This window comes from Cyprinus carpio, chromosome B25, assembly GCF_018340385.1.
Source record: "Cyprinus carpio isolate SPL01 chromosome B25, ASM1834038v1, whole genome shotgun sequence".
Lineage (NCBI taxonomy): Eukaryota > Metazoa > Chordata > Actinopteri > Cypriniformes > Cyprinidae > Cyprinus > Cyprinus carpio.
Genome location: NC_056621.1, coordinates 15,124,758 through 15,150,315, shown reverse-complemented (window position 1 = coordinate 15,150,315; position 25,558 = coordinate 15,124,758). Strand labels below are relative to the sequence as shown.

The 25,558-nt window shown below is 36.6% G+C and overlaps 1 protein-coding gene across 2 annotated transcripts in view; it reads left to right on the top strand.

The window, feature by feature from the left end:
- The window catches only part of grm8b (glutamate receptor, metabotropic 8b), a 158,914-nt gene extending 135,473 nt beyond the window's left edge, over positions 1-23,441 (top strand). For both annotated transcript variants that reach the window (XM_042752828.1, XM_042752830.1), the window contains 4 exons: positions 6,700-6,836; positions 8,097-9,032; positions 18,960-19,206; positions 22,880-23,441. In XM_042752828.1, coding sequence (XP_042608762.1) covers positions 6,700-6,836; positions 8,097-9,032; positions 18,960-19,206; positions 22,880-22,929 — 1,370 coding nt within the window. In that variant the 3' untranslated portion in view covers positions 22,930-23,441. The remainder of the gene's footprint in view (positions 1-6,699; positions 6,837-8,096; positions 9,033-18,959; positions 19,207-22,879) is intronic.
- Positions 23,442-25,558: the final 2,117 nt, after the last annotated feature.

The following is a 25,558-nucleotide window of genomic DNA, read 5'->3' as shown; positions in this document are numbered from 1 at the left end:
GGAAGCAGAAGAGCTCTCTCAAGCTAGTCAGAGCGTCTTAATAGCAAGCGATTGATTATAGAGCTGACCTGGAAAGATTTCATTGTGTTTTCATCTCTATTATTGATTTTCTCAGCAGCTAAGTGAAAACAGATTATTAAGTAGCTGGATAATGGTTGAATAAATGGAGGACAGGGAAAGGATGTTGCAGGCATCTGCTGTGAGTGTATCGGCAGCTAATTGTCTTTATAAAGAGTGGAAAAATCAATACAGGGAGATGAATTCAATACAAAGTGGATTGTAGGTATCTATGTTTTTTCTTTAATATGTAATGCTTTATCTCAGTGTTGGAAAAGGGCATCACCACTTCACATCAGACAGCTGAATTAATTGAAGAATTAACCTTTTGACAAGGCATGGACTTCCTTCATTTGTCTGACTATGCTGTCAAACTCTGGCATGAGATCAAGAATATAATCTTTGGCCTGAACACATAGCAGACATGTTTTTATGCTGTGAATGGAGTTGTAATGATTAACCTGCATGTAAGTTTGCATTAGATATAGAGTTTAAGGGTTGCGATTTCTTACACTTGTCTTTTTGCCTTGTCGGTTGTCTTGCAATATAAGCAGCGGTTGTATGAAACTAGATCTGATGTCAAGGGATTGAGTTATCAGAGGACAGATGTGATTCTACAGTATCAGGTCACTGTAAGGCAAGTGGTCTGGAAATTGGTTTCTGCACTTGGTTCAATATCTTGGTCCAAGCCCAAGTCTGATTACACTCTCCTCCTGCTGCACCAGCAGCTCTCTTTTTGCATTGTACTTTTCTATGTTTACATCAGGCTGTGTGTGTATTAATTTGTGTGTGTGTGTGTGTGTGTATATATACATATATATATATATATATGTGTGTGTGTGTGTGTGTATATATACAGTATATATATACATATGTATAATATATATATATATATATATATATAGTAGCATTTTGACCAATCAGACACACAGTTGTTCATTAGATTTAACAAATCAATTATTCAGACCCCTCACCCAACACCAGACTCGGTGCCTGTATGTCTGTGAACGATCTCCAGGCCAGGACACCTCAGCCAGATCAGATGAACTTTATGACCTAAACGTATGTAGAGAGAATCTTCCTCCTTACTCCTACTTCCATACTGCTATAGGAAATGACTTCTTTTATTAATTCATAGACAAATTTTTCTCTGACTTTCCTATCAAGCATATCCCCAGGTCTTTGTGTATGATTACTACCTCCTTGTATATGGTCTTGTGTATTGTATTCTGTTTTATGCATGCTTATGATAGATCACTAGTTAATGTAAACTCACCTATACCATGTTTGGTCTCTATTATTCGTCTTCCGATTATCTAATTGAGAGTGTATTTTATATGTTTATACCTATGCAACATTATTTTTGATCTAAGAATCTTTAGTAGTCTTTGCATCAACATCCAATCCAGTTACATATGCAAATTACCATGTTCGGAGACAAAGAGTTGTAAACTTTCCCTTCAGAAGTGCAAGTCACCATTGGCTCTTTGACCCCCGAGGTGTGACCTCCACAGAACTTAAAAGGCTTCACTTCAGTGACCTGCCTCGCTTTTTAGTCTCTTCACTCGTCTCTCATTACCTTCCCATCTTCTGGTTGCTAAGTCTCAGAGCCGGCGTTACCGCGCATGGCAGTTCTCAACACATCTCAGTCTGTGGTGCTTTTAGATCCTAAGAGGATGGGGATGCTGAGCTAGAACTCTTCTGGACCCCCTAAGTTTGGCGCCAGGCTGTTGCCTCGGGTTTCCATTCACCAAGGATTTCAGCTGATGTCTCTCGAGCTCCACGCTCTTCTCTTTTCAATTTCCACCTGGGAAGAAACTACCAATCACCACAGAGTCAGAATATTGTTGGAGTTCATCACTCTTCCAACCCGTAAGCATGTGATCACATGTGCAAACCTTGAAACCATCAAGACTTTCATCCAAGACTGCATCCTGACACTTGTCAACGACCAAGGCAATGCAAGTATCGTACATTTAACTAAATGCAACAGAGCTTTAGTATAAGCTATAGACCTCGTTGTAAAACGGCACTGATGGTTTTACTCAGGTGGTTAACTGACTCTTTTCATAGCTTCATTCTCTGGTTTTCCTGATGGTTTCATCCATCAAGTCTCATTTCCCCTTCCCCGATGTATGAGTGACTGTATGTTTGTTTGTTTAGAGTAGTTATGTTTGTTAGCGTTTAGTTAATGAAACTTTTGTGCAAGAATTACATGAGTTTCTGGACCTGCTAGTGAATAATGTCCCTTTACAATTCTGATCTAGCTACATGCTCTAATGCATTAATACTGTATACAGTAGGTAAGATATTTTTTTGTGGCCATGAAAATATCCTTTCTTTGAGTTGATATGAACTTGCACTGAATGTTCGCTGGACGAACAGATTAATTGATGGCAATTTAATTCTGCTACAGTTACTACTGGCAGCTGATATAAATTATTGTAATTAATCATAATTGATTGTAATTATTTATATATATTTCCCTTTTGAGCTAATTTGCTACAATAATTTGGGGGGTGTAATGGAGCACGTATTTTTACCGAAAATTTTGGTATTGGTCTTGAGGATTGATACACATGTTTAACGAACAAATAAAGCATTGTTTTAACCACTGCACTAGTATCTGAAACTTCCAGATTTATATATTGTTACTTTTGATAAAAACAAAGTCTCCTTTTTTAAATTATGTTCTTTTTTTTTCAGAAATTTTTTTGACAATCTTTGATGTAGTTCAACAGATCGCTGTATAAACGCCTCAGTTTATATGACAGCCCAGAGAACAAGTGATCACTAACATCCCTTCTGCTTTACTACTAGTTTTAACGAGAAATAAACATGAATGAACACCTCATGCCTCATGTAATTGCTCAATCAGTGTTTCTACCGTGGAAAGATGTCAATAACACAGCTTGTAAACAAAATGTCACATAGCATTTCATTTAACTCAGTCAAGTCATCGGTGTCAACAGCTCGTTCGTTCCCTAGAGCAATGAAATCTAGAGAAGAGCATTTTGCTAAATATTAGACTATATAGCTACTCATTATATTTGTACTTTACCTGCTGATGTCTTAATTATGTTTAAATAAATATGTTATGAAACAAGTTTAGACAGCCACTGTGTAAATGATTTCATTTCACCAAATAAATAGAAATGTTATCATTTAGTTGTTTTTTTTTTTTTTGTTTTTTTTTAGTTCATTTCATTATTTTGTTGACTGTTGTTAACTTTTATTTAAGTTTTTTTTATCATTTTATAATAAATAAATATTTTGTTTATGTAAAAAAAAAAATTCACTTGGGTTTGACAGATCTCCTCCAAGTTTCTTTATTGCTGTCTCTCTCACCTCACTTCTTCAGTTGTTCTTCTACATATCCGCCCCCCAGACTTGGCAACTTATGTGTTTAAATTCCAAGCCTCAGGTAGTTCAAATCACATTGGCATAGACCTCTCAGAAGACGGAGAGAACACTCTAATCCAATTCAGTGAACCAGCACAAGACTCAGATGTCTTCACTTTAGCCAAAAATGCAATGCTTGTGGCAAGGGTTTTTACAAATGTAGTGACACAGTTGGCCGCAGTCCACGCCTGGTGGACGGTATGGGAGATGCACCCTACAGAGATTATCATTCATGCTTTCCACAAGACTGAATGCCCTCCTTAGAGCAAAAACTGTCTTATTTACCATTTACTCGGGCTGCGTTTCAATGGAATGAGCGTTTCAAGCAGTCAACTTCTGTTGATTAGGTTAGCACTTCCCATAAGAGAGCTGGCAAACACACCACTTGAGCATGAGCTCCATCAAATAGCTATTAGTATGAATCTCCCTCGAGTCCATGAGGTTGTTGAAGGCGTTTCCCTCACAGGAAATTAACTAAGATGTAGCGGTTCAAAAGTAGCCCACTTCTTACACATGGGAATTGTGTATGTGGCCCTAACAATCAAAGCTGGGACTCCAGGAGTTTCTGGAGTTGTCGATTCATCACATATGCTGTTATGATTCACACTTTTGATCTGTGCTGAATGCTCATATGAACTCATTTCGTTTGCCTTGGTTCTTTTAAATACGGCACACTTCAGCTGATTCATTGTTGATGCGGAATATTAGCCACGGTGTGTTATAATGAGATACATCTTCAGGCATGAGTGATTCACTCCACTGCAGATGATATTTGCAATGCATGTACTGTGAAAAGTAATGCCGAGATCAAGTCAAAACTTGTGCCTACACGCCATGCATAAATTACAGTAGGATGGTTTGTTCGTTTAGGCACGTTCCCTCTCCCGTTCGGCTTTCCACAGGCCACTTTGAATTAGCACTGTCTAATTGCAAGTCTTGAGAATGAGGTCTAACCTGTGATTAAACCAAGACTTGGCTTAATCAAAACATATCGTCCACCCTTTAATTATGTCTTCTGTATTGTCACAGTCTTTGTACGAGTCGTTTGGTGGCGCGAGCGAGAGGCCGCAATCAAGTAGTTGATTGGAGATTGGTCAGTGTCCTGCATCAAGATGAAGAGGCTTACACAAACTTTGTTCTGGATTCAAATTTTACAGCAAAAAAAAAAAAAAAAAAAAAAAACAACCCCGAAGCAATGCACAGATCATTTATTTGAGGGATGGTGTGTGATCCGCCTTCTGTCTGTGGTTCCTTAAAACTGTTTAGTGTTATTTTTCATCATTGTCATTTTCTAAATAAATCTTACAGTTTTTTTCCAACTGCTTACACACAAAATCTTTACTTGTCACCCAATTTCTGAAACCTGACACTCAAACACCAGAACCACACACCAAATCTGCAAAACCATCTCAGCCTGTGACTCAGTTTTCAATTTCATAAAACACTTTTAGCAAAACACAACATACGATTCTCTATGCAACACAAAAGTCTAACAGGAATTAATATTATGGCAAATTTTTTTGTGATATTTTGAATGCAGTGCTTCATTTTGCAAGTGATGTGAGGCATTTTGCATTTTGTGTGTGCAATTCTTGGATTTGTGTGTGAAGTTTGGAAAAAAAGTGGCAAAGTTTTAAAAATGTGTAAGCAGTTAAAAATAAATTGTAAATGTTACATTCATAATATATTCCTATCTTTGTTTTGTTTTGTGTGTGTGTGTGTGTGTGTGTGTGTGTGATGTTTGTTTTGTTGAATTTTATTTTATTGTGCTGTGTTTTGTTGTGTTTTGCTTTTTATTTTGTTGTGTGTTTTTTGTTTTGCTTTTTTGTGTTATTTGTGTTGGGTTTTGTTTTTTTGTTTTTGTGTGTGTGTTTTTTGTAGTTGTTTGCTTTAGTATTTTTTGTGGTATTTTTGTTCTATTGTGTTGTGTTTTTGTTGTGTTTTTTTTCTGTTTTATTTTGTTGTGTGTTGTATTGTGTTTTGCTTTTGTTTGTTGTGTTTTCTGTTTCATTTTGTTGTATTGTTTTGCATTTTTGTGGTGTTTATTTTGTTATGTTTTGTATTGTGGTTGCGGTGGTTGTTTTGTTGTGTTTAGTATTCTATTGTGTTGTTTTGCTCTGTTTTGTTGTGGTCTGTTTTTTGTGTTGTCTGCTTTTGTTTTGTTTTATTGTGTTTTATTGTTATTGTAGTGGTTCTTGCATTTTTTGTGGTGTTAGTTTTGTGTTTTATTGTTTTTTTTTTTTTTGTATTGTATGTTTTGTTATATTGTGTTTTGCTTTTGTTTGTTTTTTTGGTGTATGTTTTGTTTTTGTCTTCTGTTTTTGTTGTGGTGTTTGTTTAGATTTTTTTAATAGTTTGGTTAGTTTTTTATTAGAAAAATACTCACTCATAAACACTCATAGGTGTTTATTTTAATTTTTTTACTTTTTGGCTGTAAAAATGCAGTTTTTGTCATACAAATACAGTACACTAAATTGACCATCACCATGCCACAGTCCGCAAAAATGTCACCTAAAGTAACTTGTGCTATTGACTTTATTTGATCGGTCCTTTTACTTCATTTGTGAGCTCTAACCTTGTCAGTGAATTGGTTCATTTGGAATTGTTGCCTGGCATGTGGTCGCACTTTAAAAGATAATGTGTGTGCAGAGCATGTGACTCTGAATGAGTAATCTGATTATTTTGTTGCTCGAGGTGTGTCGAAACAGCAAGCAGCATTTTCTGTGGAATCCTCCAGGCCCACTCCACGGCTGACTGTATGCAGGTGTTTTAATAATGCATGATTCCCTATCTCGAGAGACACTCATCTGATACAAACTCTCCCTCCTCACAACCTCCTCTGTATGCCACTGAAATTGCTCATCTGAGACGACTTCTGTAGGCCCGAGAAAACTCACCAGGGCTTCATAATGATGGAATGATTTTGTACAATAACAGATAACAAATGAAGAAAATCCTCTTATGCTTTGTAAGCAGTCGACTAAATAGTTTTGTTAAGAACATGACCCTGATTTCATTTTTAGCTTATCACTGATTGTAATTTATTCATCTTGTTGGTTGAATGGATCTGGAGCATTATGCGTACCTTGTTTGCAGAAATCCTGATGTTTTTATGACTCAAGTAATGTCTGATGTGTTTACTGATTCATCTTGGCCATGGGAGATTATGTAGCTGAGATTGTCTGATTCAGGATTTCAGAAGATATGAAAATCATAATGTTGTTTTATCTCTTCGGACAGGAAGTGCCAAGACCCTAGTTGTGTTTAATGAAAACGGAGATGCCCCTGGACGCTACGACATCTACCAATATCAGATAACAAACGGGTCGGCTGAGTACAGAATCATCGGCCACTGGACAGATCAGCTGCATTTAAATGTAAGGAGTTCATCTATGTTTCGTTTCAAATGTACAGTACTTAAATGTTAGAGGCTGTCTATAAAACAGTTATTTACTTTGGTAATGATGATTATGGTGTAGATGACTGTCATAATGATTATGGCAATTACACTGTACAATTAGTGGTGTTGAATTAACACCCATAATTCAAAAGTAATTTTTGCTCCATAGATGTGAAATTAACTGTGTAGGCGCTGGTACTGATGATCGCAGGAATATATTACATTTGAAATTTTATTCAAATAGAAAACAGTTTAAATTGTAATATTATTCCACAATATTACTCTTATTTATTTATTTATTTATTTATTTTTACTGTTTTTGGTCAAATAAATGCAGCCTTATTAAGCATAAGATCATTTTAAAAAACATTAAATAATCATAAAAATATATAAATATTATATTATATTATATTATATTATATTATATTATATTATATTATATTATATTATATTATATTATATTATATTATATCATGGTCTGTCTGAGTCTCTCAATAGATAATTAATTCAAATAAATGCTATAATTAATTCAGATAATTGTGATCTTGCAGTACTATTTAATCTCTGTGTCTGTTTTGAAGCAGGCAGAATGTGAGTGCTAATGAGCCTTAACTGACAAATAAAACGCCATTTTTATCCTTCTGCTCAAATACTGCGCTGAAAACAACATTAACAGCTTTAACTTTTCAAAGCAGGAAAATGACCAAGGTATAAGCAGGATAATGCACGGTTAGCTGTGCATTAAAACAACTTTAATTCACTTTGCAGAGGCAACCACTTTTCCTCCACATCGTGCATTAAAATTGTGTAATTCACAGCTAGCCATGCATTATACCTTACTTATATTATATTATATTATATTATATTATATTATATTATATTATATTATATTATATTATATTATATTATATTTTATTTTATTTTATTTTATTTTTTTTTTTTTTAAGAAATATTTTTTTTTTTAAATGTGAAATCAATTAGCAGTTTGACTTATTTTATTTTCTCTGTCAAACAGGTCATTCCCACTACCGTTGACAATTTTTCCTTCTTTATCTTTTTAATAACTCTTAATTAATGTTACCTTCATAATGTTCCTTTGTTGAATTTGTATTTTATTTATTTTTTTTAATTTTATTATTATTATTGTATTTCCCCTACAAAATAAATCCACAGAATCTGAAAAAAACAAATGATTTTTGACATTTACCAGAATATTTCTGATGTTGTTTTTCTTCAGATGAATGCCATGCAGTGGGCGAGCAGAGACTCATCCATGCCGGCGTCTGTATGCAGCCTGCCCTGTCAGACCGGCGAGCGGAAGAAGGTTGTGAAGGGGGTGCCGTGCTGCTGGCACTGCGAGCGCTGCGAGGGCTACCATTACCAGGCCAGTGAGTTCACATGCCAGCTTTGCCCATATGAGCAACGGCCAGATCAGAATCGCACCAGCTGCCAGCCAATCCCCATCATTAAGCTGGAGTGGCACTCGCCGTGGGCTGTAGTACCCGTCTTCATCGCCATCCTGGGAATTCTTGCCACGACCTTTGTGGTGGTGACATTCGTGCGTTACAACGATACGCCAATCGTACGGGCCTCTGGCAGGGAAATGAGTTATGTGCTGCTAACGGGAATTTTCCTATGCTATGTCACCACGTTCCCCATGATAGCGGAGCCCGGAGTGGCCGTCTGCTCCTTCCGCAGGATCTTCCTGGGTCTGGGTATGTGTTTCAGCTACGCTGCCTTGCTCACCAAGACCAACCGCATCCATCGGATCTTTGAGCAGGGCAAGCAGTCGGTTGCGGCACCGCGGTTCATTAGCCCCGCCTCCCAGCTAGTCATCACCTTCAGCCTGATCTCAGTTCAGTTAATGGGCGTGTTTGTGTGGTTTGTGGCCGACCCGCCGCACACTGTTGTGGATTACGGCGAGCAGCGTACGCAGGACCCCGAGAATGCCCGCGGGGTGCTCAAGTGTGACATCTCGGACCTGTCACTCATCTGCTCGCTGGGCTATAGCATCCTTTTGATGGTCACGTGCACTGTTTACGCAATCAAGACCAGGGGAGTGCCGGAGACCTTCAATGAGGCCAAGCCCATTGGATTTACCATGTACACCACCTGTATCATCTGGCTCGCCTTCATACCCATCTTCTTTGGGACTGCACAATCTGCAGAGCGGGTGAGTCTAAAGTGCTAATTATAGGGGGGGGGGGGTTCTGAATAAGTCATCTGCATGTCATGGTACCATAACGTCTCAGTATAAAGTCCAAGATCACACATCATACACCTTTACAGACAAAAAGAGAAAAATCTGCTATTATTTTAATCTCCAATATGCAATTTATCAGATTAGATGGTTTTTAATGCTTTGCTAACTAGCAGAAGACACTAACCGATTTTAAATTCTGGTTGTGCAGATGGGGAACGTTGTAACGCTGTGTTACAATGTGCCCCGCTATTATTAAACTATGCTATTTTGTGACATTAGTGATGTAATTTACACTGTTTACTTTAATTCATTTTAATGAGAAACTATGAGAAACGGGTAAAAAAAAATGGGGCATGTTGTCACATTTAATTTCCATTTTTGTAAGTAAAGGGTAAATAAAGAAAAATGTATACGCTATAATTATGAAACAAAGAGACATATTTATACTAGACAATTGTGAAATTACTGTGGATAAAAAATTATACTCTTAACCCAAACTGAGAAAGTCAAAAAGTGTTAGGCTGTTCCGTGCTCTTCCCTACTCACACTATCTATAACGTCACCAAGGCTTGCCCCAGTCGGCCTGACAGGGGTGCTACAGCAATCAAAAGTATGAAACCGGTTATAACTTACAAAGGACAAAACACAGGATTTTGGATTATTTGCAAACTAGTCCAACGTTTTTCGCTCAATCAGAACCAAACCAGTGCAGAAAAGTTCTATGGAGTCCGATTAGCAAAAGTTATCAAAGTCAAGTTGAAGTTCTATTGTCGGTCAGAACAAGATGCAAAAATGTGGGTGGGGCCACTATATAACTCTAGAATGGAATGATATATTTTCACCAAACTTGGAACACTTACAAATGAGGTCAATCTATTTTTTTGTCAAATTGCAAAAATTGGGGAGTTTGACTACTTCGTGGTGCTATAACAGGAGAAAAAAAACTATGCACCCATTAGTCTGATTCACTTGAAAGTTGCATGCATGCATTGTCTTTGACCAAGGTGCCACCAATATCAGAGGGCATTGGTGCATCTCAGAAAACATGGTCGCCATCGGCCAATCAAACTTGAGCACCTATTAGACAAGGATAACAGAGGCCGATCGGAATAAAATTTTGACAGGTGTGAATGACTCTTGGCCCTAGAGGTCTGTAAGAAATTTGAAAGAAATTGGCCACTAGGTGGTGCTATCACATTTTATGCCTCGTATATCACATGGTTTTTCACACATACACACAGTATATTTCATATTTTAGAACTTCCAGAACCACTGCTATCAATCAAACTGTTCGCTAAATATTTGACATTACGTAAAAAAAGCTACTTTTTAAAACTCGTCCTAGATGGTTGGTCCACCAATTTACCAAAATTGATACAGACAAACAAAAAGTTATCAAATGCTTTCTGATAGACCCAACCATTCTGAAATAATGCACAAATAAATTTGATGAAGAGCTCGCCAAAATGGACATCAGTGTCACTTGATCCTTCAGAAAGTATCATATCACATTCTGTTCGGTAGAGTCATTAGGTTATATTACACGATAATATGAATCCTCCCTCAATCAGTGCAGGGACATCTGTATACAGTATTTTATACTAATATGTAGTGCTATTGTCATTAATGTCATTATCTATCTTTTTCTCTTTCTTGTTGTTGTGCCAACACGATGAAGTGAACAGATGAGGATTGTCTATATCATCTCCTCATAGCAGCTCCATCAGTACACAGTCCTTGTTAGACTTTTAGGAATTTGCATCAAAAACAAGCACTCATCTAAGAGATGCTCATTATCAGATATATGGAGATGATCAAACATGACTCAAAGGAATAGTGCTGCTGTTAATGGGCCATAAATAGAGCGTGCTGCCTCTGTCAGTTCAGGCCAGTGTGGGTCTTATAATGTTGATAACTTCAGTGGCGGTCTGCAGACTGTAGGCTGAACCCTATGTTATTTGTGCTGCTGTTTGTATTTCTGTCCAGAGCTCATTAGTGCTGCCGAGAGAAGCCAGGATTAAAAACACAGTCTTCTCTGCATGTCTAATGTTTGTGACATGTGTTGTGATTTCCTCCTGCAAAGATTTGCTGTCAGATATTGATGTCAAGTGTTATGTTAAAGGATAAATTGTGCAAAAACTGAGGATTGAAAGCAATGCTTATGTGGCGGTCTGCAGAATGTGGTTTGACAACATGATTTTCTCAAGATATAACAACTAGAGATGGAGTTGAACTTGTTGACCTAACTGCTTTCTGTTAGTATGCATGGTTCTCTATCTGTTTATATTTTTTAGACAGATGGTGCTCTGAAATACCTGGTTTTGGATGGTCAATGGCTGCATTCTGTAGTTTTATTGAAAGATGACTGACCACTAAATGGTATAACTGGCTGAGCAATCAGCATGTCTGCTATCATTTTTCCTCATATAACAAATAAATATATTATGTTTGTTTCTTCATTTATTTGGTTAGAAGCCAGGTATTAATTGGGATAATGTGCAGTCAGCTGGTCATTGTCATAAAATAAATCCTCTTCAGGGTGATAAAAGACTCTTCTGCTCACCCTGTAATCTAATATGATGATCGCCCTTTATTTTGTGTGATAAAGTGTTATATTATGCAAAATTAAATAATTGACATTCAGTTGAAATATATACCCATTCATTCTTTTAAGTTCCATATGTTCACAGTTTACTATAATAGTTCTAAAAAAACTTTTGATAAAGGCATTTTTTTATTCTCTAAATTTCCACAGGCCCCAGTTTGAAACCCCTGCACTGGGCGAGAATCTTTCTCATCTCAACTATTGAACTTTTTCCCATCAACTTTCTCATGAAAGCAAATAAATCCCAAGTTATGGTGTCCTTAGCGGTTGCCTGTGTAGTGTAATGGTTTGATCGGCACTGCTGTTGGGTTTATTTTGCTGTAATGACCGGCTAGCTATTTGTTATCCCTTACATATTTTGTTTGATCATATTTTCCCTGCCGAAAGGACCTTTCCTAGCATTCTATCATTTTGTGAGTTTGTGTTTGTGTTTACAACACTTAGCAACCTTACAGCTTTAATAACCTGTATTTTTGACACCAATGCTACAATGTTCTAAATCTACTGCTGAGCAGAGACATAAAAAAAAAAACAAAGCAAGCCACCTGTGAAAAGCCTGACATGCTATCGCATCCACTAGTGCATGTAACACAGAATTAGCTCATGGAGGGATTCAATGTAGTAATTAGCAAAAGGGATTTGAAGCACACTGACATTGATCGAACTGGCATTTTCCCACTTAAAATGTTCCTGGTATGTGACATGCATGAGGCTCATTACAATAGATTATCCCTTGGATAGTTTTCCTTGCAGACGAAATACCTGCCAATCAACTCAATGGTCTGTAATCCATTGTGCCAACCTACTGAAAATGACGAGAGGGGGGTCAGCGTTTCAAATCTACCTCAGTATGTGTTTTGAATGCAGCAAATGCTAAACCTTTAGGTACTTAGGTATTTTTTTATCCTTGACACATGAGAGTATACAATATTTCAGTATGAAATCATGTCATGTCATGGATCAGACCTGAACCTGGATTATCCACACGAGCACCAAGACTCAATGCATCTGGACTACATGCACTAATCACCTCACCCTATTAACATTTAGATGGTTTTTTGTGGGCAGTGCGCCGACAAATTTCCTGATTATTTAATCACCCCCAAGCCATCCAATATATGTATGACTTTGTTTCTTCAGCCAAAGAGGAATTAATATTTTGGAGGGGAAAATTCCAGGATTTTTCTCCATCTAATGCAAGTAAACAGGGCTCAACATAAACCATTTTTTCACGGTCCAGGATCAATATTTGGGCAGCATTAACATAATCTACATGACTCCAACCAACAATTAAGCTTCATCTCTAGCAAAACGATCAGTCATTTTTAAAATGAAAATGAAAAATCATATACTTTTTACCTACAAATTCTCGCCTTCATCTAGCTTGGTTTAGTTCACAACCTCTTGAGTGAAGTATGAATGTTGGGAAGGTCACACATGAGAACCAGCCCACCGTTTACAAGAGAAATGTGCAAAGACTATATGTTAGGATAACTGAAATTTTAATTAAACCCCAAATATTAAGGTGTGGTCAAACTTATCATTTTTGGGCAAATTTTCACAGGCAAAACTCCAGTAAGAACCACGCAGATGGTAAATATTTTTTGCCGCATTGACCCACTTAAAATGTGGGGAATTTGAAGCTGCTTTTTAAGGGTATGTTTACATGACAATAATGTATTAAAAAATTTAATGTTTTTCTGTAGTGTTTTTGAAAAATTTTGTGTACGGACGACAACATTGGTCAAAATGTTCCCTGTTCACTAGGAACCACAAAAACGTCTCAAAATGCAGTATTATGCATGTACAAACACAGTCCTGCAGTCTGCCATTTTTTGTTTTGGTTGTCAATTATTGACTAAACAAAAAGTAATACACGTGTGCATGATGTCACCATTTACAGTACACAAATTTGCATTTTGGTACTACAAACAAAGATGATATTGTTTTCAAAAACTTACACTTTGAAACTTGTTTTCAAATGTTTGTGTTTAAAGGCCACCGTTTCCATGTAAATGAACAGCCAAAATGCTTTAAAAATGTTACATTTTTAGAAAATGGTGTTGCGTAGACTATAACATCCTCTTAGGATTAACAAACACCGTTAAACATTGAACTTTCATTAAAAAGCCGCACTCTTAAGGTGCAGTCACATCTGTTGTTGTTTAGTAATTTTTTTTAGCCGACAAAATACTGGCAATTTTAATTGGGATACCCGCGATCAGGAGAAATGTCCCCACGCAAATTTCACAACAGGTTCAGGTTGACCAACAGAAAGCTGTTTGGTTTGAAAGTGACTTTGTGAACTGTGCTTCATACATCGCTACACTATTAACAATAGACAGTGGATCTTTTTGGCGATAAAATTTTGCTAATGTAACAACATTTATGCTGTGGCGCCCGGGGGTTTGGTGCCTTGCTCAAGGGCACCTCAGTCGTGGTATTGCTGACCCAAGACTCGAACCCACCACCTTAGGGTTAGGAATCAAATGCTCTAACCACTAGGCCACGACTGCTAACTAACATTATAGTTACGCAATACATTGCATTGGCCAAGACTTGTGTCTCTGTTTGCATATTTCTGGCTATCAAATGTAAGGCGTTTGTTATCGAACCCATTTAATTATACAGGTTTTTCATTGAGCTGCAGTGTAATTTAGCCTTATTTTACATAATGTTTTAGATTAGCAAATTATCAAGCTTTTGAACCTATATATAGTACAAAATGTCAAAATCTTCCTCTCAGCTTTTCCAGTGTTTCCATCTGCTAGATAGCATATCTCAGTCAGATTAGCATAAGTGAGTTATGATAGGCTATTTTTACTCAGCGAGGTGGCTTCACATACACGAGGGATTAGCGGAACTGCAGAATTTAACATTAAAGCACTCTAGCATTCATTTTGAGAAACAAACACTATGAAAACAAACGTTGTGGTAAACAGCTGGCCCCTCAGGGTGGCATTAAATTAAAAGTTACGTAAAAGAGGAAATTGTTTCCCTCAAATCAGACAGTTTTTTTCATTCCTCTCCATGACAAAAGAGTCCAAATGGAAAGAAATCCGCCGAGCGTATTTCCCGTTTCCCTTATCTCTCCCGGGCTTATTTCTTTCGCCCTCACTGATGTTAAAAAGATTATTGCAATGAGCAAACCGCAATATGAGGACACAGATATGAGTATTTTATTGAGGCATGTCTCTCTTATTCACATCTCCTCACTCTGTGCTCATTAAAACTCAGAAGTTTCTCTACAGCTGCATGGCGTGTAATTTGAACCTTGCGCCTCCTCGTTTCTGCTTATTTTCTGCATTAACGATCCTGTTTCTTCAGCATTATGTGTGCATTTCCTCATTGAAGGGAGCCGATTGTACATTAGCATTGGGATTGCTTGTGTTAAACGTCCTGGAGTGAGTGAAGGAACTATACCAATTGGTTTTTCTATCAGTACCCTCACTTTGCATTGCAAGTGCAGTTGAATAGAGGGGAACAGATGAAAAGATGTGGAAAGGATGCCTGCCGGGGGTAATTAGAGTTAGATGAGTCATCTGCAGTTTTACGGACATTTTGAATGAGTTCCAGTTTATATATAGTTGGTTGTGTTTATTCGTTCACCACTCGCATGCTGTGGCATTGATTTTTAAACCACTTAAGCTCCCCAAAGATCTTTAGTTAAATGGAGTTTACTTCTTCATATGGCTTTTGGAGAGTGTGTTTTCTTTTTTTTTACCCCTGCTGTTTTGGTAGTGCTGCCTGACGCTGTGAATTACAATAGGAACATAAAAATATCAAAACACACTCAAGTGCTTTTCAGGATACACTATAGGGGTATGCAGTATATTCCTGATGTATTTGTGCTAATTTTGCTGCAAATATATAAAATTAAGCAGCATTCATTTGATTTGAATGTTTTTCTGCAGAGATTGCCTGGCTTTGTGCTTGATTTTATGCACCTGTTATTAATGGGTGTAGCTGAAATAGCATACATTTACATTTATTCATTTGGCAGACACTTTTATCCACAGTGACATACAAATGAGGAATGCTTTATAAAATCGTTTCATCCTAGTGTTACAGTAACATTCAAAGTATGGCAAAACATGGTTAATTTTTGTAAAGGTAAAGTCAGGCCCAAGTTGGCAACACTGCTTATTGATTGACAGTCAAAAAAGAAATGGATGAGATGGAAAAACAACAACAACCTACTGGAGACAACAAGAACAAAAGATGTCTGCATTGAAAAGAGATTGTGTGAGGGAGTTCAAAGATAAACACAACATTTTTACAGTTATAATAAGGCTATGTGATTGACTGTAGCATTTGTGTTAAAACCGAAGTATTCTATGGGCTTAAGAAAGAGTCAACTAATCATAGAAGATTTTTTTAAACAGCTAGCACTATGCTTAGATAATAGGCCAAGCTGTTAGCTTGCTAATGGCTAACTGAAAACGCAAAGAAAGGGAAATGTTTAACTGAACCATTTTTCAGCTTCTGGAATTTGTTTCTGTCACACTTTATGTGATGTGATATACAGTATATGGAGCCCCTAAAGGGACATTGTAATGAGAAAATAATGAGATGGAAGGAAAATTATATTACAGTGACTTTGAGTTTTCTCTCACAAAACCTTTGCGTTCCCCTGAGAACCATTGGGTTTTCTTGCAAAATGTTTGCAATCTCTCACAAACGTTTCCATTGCCCCAAGAAACTTTGGGTTTCCCTTTCAAATGGGAACTGTATCTCTATAGTGTCAACAAGAGGACATTGTGTCTCATTCCCCTTCTTGGGGAACCAAACATTTGTAAACCAAGTCATTCCCCTTCGAATGGGAACTTGCACATCATCCTCTTGTGGACACTATAGGGATGCAGTGTCTTGTTCCCTTTCTCAGCGAACCATGGTAGCATGCATAACCCGAGATGTTCCGTTGCAAATCGTTTTCGTTCCACCATACCTCTGGGTTCTCTTGCAAAACTTTTTGCATTCCCTTTGAGAAACTTTGCATTTTGCTCTCAAACCTTTTGTGAAGAAAATAATGAGCTGAGAGGAAAAACTTTATTTCAATGCCTTTGCGAGGAAACAAAATTTCTTGGGGGAATGCAATACTTTTGCAAGTAAACTCAAAAACATTGAAATATAATTTTTCCTCCAGTCTCATTTTCTTCCCATCACAACGTCCCTTAGGGGCTCCACATATATAAGACATTTGACATGACATGAACAAATATCAAAGTCTTCTTGAAAGCAAGTCATTCAGCAGCCATTTAGAACATCATCAGCAGATATTTCCCAAATAATCAACTTCTTAAGCTTAAATCAGACTATATTTTACATTGATGATAGTATTGAAAAGAAAATCTTAAGCCAACCTAAGCTACCTTGCTGGTTATTGATGGTCTCACAGCTTGGCAAAGCTGGTCAAGCTGCTGTTTTCAGCCAATTTAGATGGTCTCCAAGATAGTCTCCAAGTCTGAACAGAAGTTGCCAAAACCCCTTTAAAACCAGCCATCGGACTAGCCTAGGGTCGAGCTAAAATACATAACCATTTTCAAAGAAATGTTAAAAGCCGTAAAACTCCTTTGCTTGTTTTAATTAAAATGCAGTACTACTTTGCAACAGCTGCTACCGTACATGCTCAAAGGACTGTCATTCCTTCTTCTGTCTGCAGTATGGAGACTTGCACAAAAGAGTGGTAGCAGGGTCACAAGGTTAGACTTGAATTAAATTACAATTCAAAGGGAGATTCAGTGAGAATTGTGCGCAGTCAAATTTCCTGGACAGGATGGCAGTGCTCTGTTGTCTCGGAAAGACAGTACATGAAATCCTCTGCTGATGTGTTTACCTCTTGGTCCACGTCCGTAAGCAATACAGTTAATTTGATTTCAGTCTCATCTAAGCAGTAGTACGGAGTGACACCCTCCTGCGGTGCTCTAGATTCTCCTCCCCTGACCTAAAAACCTGGGCTCATTCATTCTCAGCACCCCATTTCTCTTAATATAAACGTGAAGAGCTTTATCATCTCCTTCCCCCACAGCAGGCATATGTTATCATTTACTGCTCGTTAGCTTACTGATCACTCGCACCCAAGGTAAGGAAAGCAGTAATATATTTGTTAGAGAGGTTAGCCATTCATCAAACTCTCAGACGTGGGCAAGGATGAATCGACAATTTAAATTGCCTTGCTCAGGGCGTGTGTTTGCATCCTAGGTTCAAGTTTTGTGAATCTGCAAACGTTAGCATTATTGAAATCAGATTTGACTGGTGTGCGCCAAAATGGAGTCAGACCTGATCTTGAGGTGCATTCAAACTTAATAATCCACTAACATAAGAATATTAGCAATAACGTGTCACTCGTTATATAACTATCTAGCTTACATTAGCATAGAACAAATCCCTAACCCAAATTTGGTGCATGACTCATAAAAGTGCTTCAAATGTGAACGATACATTAAGCGGCTTGCTGTGGAGAGGTGTGCCATTGCCATTTAACAATTCATTTTAACCTGGTGGACAAATAAAGCAAAATGCAGAAATTCCCATAGACTTTCCCTTAAGGAAGATCTTAATCCAATTCAAGAAACCAGCAGCTGGATTCATGAAGAAGTTGTTCTTAAAATGTATTCCAAGAAGTTAGTAAGAATGTCCATAAGTGCAATCCTTGAAGAATTCTTAAGAAGCTCTCAGAATGGCTTGGCAGGGGTTAAGTGCTCTGCATCACGTCATTTATGGTGATTTTTAATACGATTCTTTTTAAGAAGATGAATTCTTCTTAGGTTTTGCCTTAAGAACAAGCTTTGAACAAGATCATAAAAGAACATTCTTAGGAAGCATTTTTTGGAATACAAAATACTCTTCCTTTTTTCTCAAGGAAGAAAATTAAGTTTAATAGCCAGTTATTAAGTTTAATAATGTTTAATAAATACAGCCCCAGGACCTAAGGACTGGCTCATTTGACTAAAACTTACCTAACACCAAAAACAACCATATTGCAATGAGCAAATAAAACATTTCATTTTGCAGTAGTGACAAATGTGGACAAGCACCACTTCAGAAAAATGTAAAAATCTAGTTGCTTTGACCTTGGTTACATGAGTGAAAGAAGAAAGTCACACGAAACATTATTTCAGAGAAAGATTAAGAAACCAATTGTCGCTGTAGCTCAGGGACATTTATAAGCAAGAAAATGTTTTTTTGTTTGTTTGTTTTTTGTTACACTAGAACTTTTGTTGCCTATAGGGTGACGCTGTTTTGTCACCCATACTGTAGCCATTGATATCGCCCTCTTCTTTTCTCTCCAGATGTACATTCAGACGACCACGCTGACTGTCTCTCTGAGCCTGAGTGCATCCGTGTCTCTGGGGATGCTCTACATGCCCAAAGTCTACATCATTATCCTACACCCAGAACAGAACGTGCCCAAACGCAAGCGCAGCTTCAAGGCCATCGTCACCGCTGCCACCATGACAAACAAGCTCAGCCAGCTGGCTAGTGAACGGCCCAATGGAGAGGTGAAAACTGAGCTATGTGAGAGTGTGGACAATAGTAGTGAGTACAGACATCTTCTCTATCAAGCACAGTTTGTTAATGTTAATGTGGGACGTGGGTCAATGACATGATGCTTTTTTTCTTAATTTATTTAAAAATGCAATTCATGCATTTAAATTTTTCTATTAAAATTAATTTTGAGATTTTTCGAAGGGCATAAAATAAAAAAATCTATGTTATAAACATCTCTTGGTACCATAAAGATGGAAAAGGCCTCATTAAAAGATAGAAATTATTGAAAAGAAAACCTTTGGCTTAATATTTTATTATGGTTCTCAACCTCCAGGCCCTCCATTTCCCACAAGATCCAACACTCAAAGTAAACACACAAGTAAATTCAATTTCAGGATTCCAGACATTTTCAGAGCCAAATATTCTTCAAGGTTTCCAGTCTTTTTAACCAATGAATTTACATGACATTCATCATTCATGATTGACTGGATAAAGATTTTTTCTTAAAATATTTTTCACTTAAAATATCATTTCTACCTGGTAAAATATTTTAGAGCTTGGTATAACTAGAGAAATGTTCATTTATTATAAACTACCCATGGATTTTTAAGATTCTATAAATTTATATGGCTTGTCCAGGACTGTGGAAACCCTGTTTATACAAAAATGTTGATTTTTACTTGTTTTTGATAATTTAATGTGTTTTTTTCCTTCTATCTTATTCTAAATCATTTTAAGCCATCTTGAGGCCCCAGTTGAGAACCACTGTCTCAGATATTTAAACATTTATTTTTTATAAATTACATATTTTTTTTATTTAATTAATTTTTTTTTCATATATTTATGTACTTACTAATGAACTAATGGTGCACGTCCCAAAAAACGTTTATATTTACAAATTAATAAGTCAACATATTTTTAAATGCTTATTTATAAATACTTATTTTAAAATGTTGTTTACCAAAAATGAAAAAAAAATATAATAATGTGTATGCACTACACACTTGAATTCAAGCTCTAAAATATGTTATTACTTAGATGGTTACACTATATGACATTTTTAGAGCCATTTAAACAACTTTTTTTTTTTTTTATGATATATTATTCTTTTAAAACCAACATGAATACAATTTATTTATTTTTTTTCCTTATACAGTGTGTCATTGACCCACATATATTACATTCATTTATTTAAAAAAGTAAACATTTAATAGATTATGAACCGAAAAGTCATTTTTGGGTGAACTATTCATTTAATGGTGGCTAAGCTGTGCATGATCTTTGTGCTAATGAGCTGATAACTTCTTCAGTGTTTGCATTGCTTACTCTCTTTGGTATTTATCTTGTCATCTGAAGCTTTTTATTGTGAGGAAATGGAGCAGATAAGGATGCATTCACTAGAGTATCATTGCTAATTCATTAGCTATGCTGCCTGCATTGTTTGACGCTAACACTAGATGGAACATTTAGGCTTGATTCACATCTCGTATAAAATGATGTCTGAGGGAATCTGAATTACTGGCTGCAAGCTCATGGCAGCAGACTGTATTTCAGCAGCCGGTGTGGTGTTACCTTTTACATGAGGGATCCGATCATTAACCAGGGCAAGGGCAGCATGTGCAGGTCCACAGCACTGTGTAAAAGTTAATGCCAATGTTCAGACCCACACTAATGTTCCGTGACCCTTCTGCTAAAGGGCTCTAACACTGGGCCAGTTCGTAATGAGAGTCAAATGTGGCATGTAATGAATAAGCAGAGAATGCCATTTGGAGGACAAACACGTTTTGGTGTTTCTCAGTATGTTTAATTTGTGTACTGTAAATGCTGCATTACCTTCCCTGTTTAAGCAGTATTAAATATGCTAATAAGTGTTGTGAGTCAGTTCTGTACAGGTATTAATCATTAATAGCAATGTGGACCAATTAATAGGACAATTCTTAAAATGTTAAAGTCAAATTAGTTAAATTTTGTGAGCAAAAATTTTGCGTGGTTTGTTGATGATAGTGTAGAGATGTATGAACTTTTAAACTAAACAGCTTTCTGTTTGTCAACACGAAAAATCCATGTGATCAGCTTGAACCTGTTGCGAAATCTGCATAGAATAAATACTTCGCCCAGACGAGAAACTCCACAATTGTGTGGATTCCTATTAAAATGACTGGATTTCGCCTGTCAAAATTAGCTGAACAACTGTAATTGATGGTTTTTGGGGAGGTTTATTGATTGGCGGTGTGATTGATTGGAATGCGGTTTTTATGTTCGGAATGTGGTTTCCTTCATCTTGCCCGACATCTACGACCGGTCTCCATAGAGATCCATGTTAAAACAGGGTGACAAAGATCAACTGAATTGAAACTTTTTCATTATAACTAAATACAAAAATAAGCGGAGGGTTAAGCTGTGCTGTTGTTGGTTGCCACAGTAATGGCAATAAGCTAAGAAATTCCTTTAACGTACTTGTTTTATGTACCAGATTTGTCCTTGTCCAGTGCTGTATACATAGCTTGCAGCAATTAAGTTAAAATTGTTGTTGGGGATGGCAGCAGTAACTAAGGAGGGTCTGTCAATTGTGACTGAACCTTAAAGACATAGTTCACCCAAACATTAAAATTCTGTCATCATTCGTTCACCCTGAAGTTGTTGTTTGAATTTCTTTCTTCTGCTGAACACAAAATAAGATATTTTGACAAATGTGGGTAACCAAACAGCTGATGCTAGCCATTAAACTATGGAAGTCAAAGGCTACCATCAACTGTTTGGTTTGGAACAACTTCAGGGTAAATAAATGATGAGAGAAATTTCATTTTTGGGTGAACTATCACTTTAAGAGATTACTGGCATAGTTTAGGAATATTTCACCCAAAAATTAATAATTTACTGAACCTGCTGTTGTTCAAAATCCCTGAACTTTCTTTCTTGTGTGAAACACAAAGGTGAAGTGTTTAATAACGTGCTCTCGTTTCATGCAGTCTCTTTGAATGCACCATGAAGAATGTGTAATAACTGATTTAGTGCGATACGAATCATTCAGACCAGTTTTATGAACTGGTCCAAACAATGCAATGAAAAGAACTATTTGTCTATGAAATTTTAGTCAGATTAGTCGGATTTTAGTCAAAGCTATTAAAAGACTTGGAATATAGTGTACGAGTCATATGAGCCATTTTTACTTTTACTTTTTCATCATTTTAGGGCCTTCACTTTTTAATAATATTGTCAAGAGGTGCTGAGATATTCTTCAAAAACTCACCTTTTGAAGAAAGAAATTCATATGCATTTGTAACAACATAAGGGTGAATGATGGTAGAAAGTATAGGTGCATATTTTCTGTTTGCAAAAATTGAGTGAATAATGTCTGGAATAAGTTTTCATTGTGAATTTATTTCATTGATTTTATTTCATTCCTTTTTTTTTACAATGACTTCTTGAAAAATGACATGTCACAGCCAAGAACTTTTCTGCATAAAGGCACAAGATAAAGACGTGACAAAAGAATGTTATTACTTTCTCAATTGTTCCATCCCACTTTTAAATGAAAGCAAGAAGAAAAAAAGAAAATTCAATCCACGAAATGAAGTGGAAATTTCATTCTGAAGGTCACAAAGAATCAAACCGAATTAACTATATTATACCACAATTCTCTCATCTCTTGCAGTAATTTTGTTGTTTTTTCTTTCCTGATACACTGCTGTTTTCTTTGACTGGCTATTTCCTTTTTCAGCACCTTCCACAAAAACAACCTACGTCAGCTACACCAATCATGCCATATGAGTGCACATCCTGAAAATGGTTTGGCATGGATCTGGCTGGCTCCGACAAAACAGGATCCAATGACTGAAATCCAAGCATGAGACATCAGTGTTGTTTGTGGACAAGAGGATGGACTCTTGGACATTTTTCCTGGATATTTTATAAGAAAGCCTAGGCGGCCATCCAAAAAAATAATAAAAAAAGGAGACAAAAGCTGCCATTTACATGGGCAGCCAATAAAATGGGACACTGAAAAAGGGTACGAAAAAAAAATAAGTTTAAAGAAACAGAACAAATATTGGAGTCGACCATGTTATATGTTATTCTAATTGTAAGTATTTTGTGGTTGTGAAAATTTTTCATTCTTGTCCCAAAGTGTCAGACCTGCATTGGAAAATGCGTTTGTCTCTTGTATTGGCTATTCTGGTCTATAACCTCGGGTTGTGAGTGTGCAAATGCCATGGTTGAAGCATGCCAATTCAATTTTTTATACAAATAATTTATTTATAATAAAGGAATGTTTTTGAAATGTGGAGGGTTCTTGGGTGTTTGGACATTTATATTTTTTGAGATGAAAGGTGAAATATGTAATTCACAGTACACTCCTAAAGGTCAAAGTGGGCTTTTCATAGCGATGCGACAGAAGAACCATCAAAGAACCTTTGAGTGAACAGTTCTTTTCTTAGTGTGAAGAACTTTTAAAAAGTTAGAGAACATTTTCCCACTATAAAGAATCTTTTGTACAATGGAGATTCCATGGATGTTAGTGTTTATTGATGGGTATATTGAACCCTTGTGTCTAACTTTATTTTTAAGAGTGTAGGGCTGTAACTAATGATTATTTTGATACTCTGTAATCTGCTGATTATCTCTCAATTATTATATTAACCATTTAAAAGCTAAATGAAACATACAACAGCAAATATTTCATAAAATATTATATTTCAGTCAACATTACTGTTTAATTTCACAGATTTTATTGATTCATTTCTAATAGATATTAGAAACATCAAAAAAGCTTCTAAAATCTCATTCACATTTGTGATTATTCAAATTTTGCACATCTTGATGTAATGTAAATGACATAAAACAGCAATGATTTTTATGTCTAATGGCACCTTTTTGTCTATTTTTAATATGACATAGCTTTAGTAGACTTGGAATATTGTGTGTTCCACAGTGTTCTTTATTATTTGTTATTATTTAAGCTAGATAGACCCAGGTCATTGCTTTGACTGTAAAAGAGCAGTGTGGACATTCTGTAAAATATATATTTTTTTATGTTCTATGCTAGAAAGTAAGCCATACAGGTTTGAAGTGGTATGAGGCCTGTAAATGAAAACAGAATTATAATAGTTTTGCAAACAGTATGATTAATTCACTAAAAATAAGCATGTAAAAGACTGAAAAAAAATGTGTGTCATACAGTACATGTATTTTTTGTTCAGGTGAGTCTAGACATTTCCAGGTGAGTGTAGCATATAAAAATGCCAAGGTGGCAAGTTGGTATAATTTATGAGCTGAATCTGAGCAGGTGTACTGTGTTCCAAATATAGCAAACGTCCTTTTTTTTTTCCAGGGCACTACAAAATGTGTTATTTATTGCCATGCTGTAAAGCTTTCCTTGAATCTTAAAGCCTATTTTATTATGTAAGCAGCTCAAGACTGTCCAACTTTCCTTATCCTAGAAAGAAGAGGAGTAAGTGTTGCACACAGCATTTTAAAAAGCCTTTACTGTCCACATAATTTCTTATACTTCCATCAAAATAACCTTTCACATCCACTCTGCCTTCCTCAATGTATTTCTAAAACATAAATGCAACTCATGTACACACTGACTTCGCAGCAGTTTCTACAAAGGATGTTTCGGATCCAGTCGGATGCCGTTAATTGGCTCTCTGACAGGCACAAGATTCCTGCAACTAAACTACTTCCTTGTAACTATGTATACTAAACCCAATTATCTCTCCTTAGAGCTTTTTCTCACTAATTACTGCCTCTCAGTTGCTATTTAAGACTCATGAGATATGGGGGGGGGCATTGATAACCAAAATAAACAGGCTGTTAAATATTTCTGGCACTTCAGATGTTTCCAGAGTGCACAGCTTGGTGGATGGCATCCTTCCCTTTGACAAACACTGCGCGACTGGCTGGAGTACAAGAGGAAAATTGAGAAAATTGACCACGTGTTGACTGTGATCAATATTTGTACTGTGAAGAGAGACGGCAACAGACAACTTACACCTGTGGGAGGAACATCAATATAGCACTAAAAATGGCAACTAAAATGGTTTATGAAGAACTCAAACAGTGTTTTGAACATTAAACCAACTTTTATTTACTACAGTGTTGAGAACAAAATCCACTTATAATATAAAGCAGAAGTTTTCAACCAAGCAGTTCCCCTTTAAGGGAGCTCCCACTGCATCCTGTAGTGGATACTATGGGAATGCCATCAGCGTAGTGTACCCTAGAGGACTCAGTGTCTTGTTCCTCACTTGGGGAACCATTGTTACATGCATAACCCAAGATGTTCTCCTTCAAGGGAACTCACACTGCATCTTCTACTGGACACTATGCTGATGGCATTCCCCATAGTGTCCACTAGAGGAAACAGTGCGAGTTCCCTCTCGGGAAACATGGTTACATG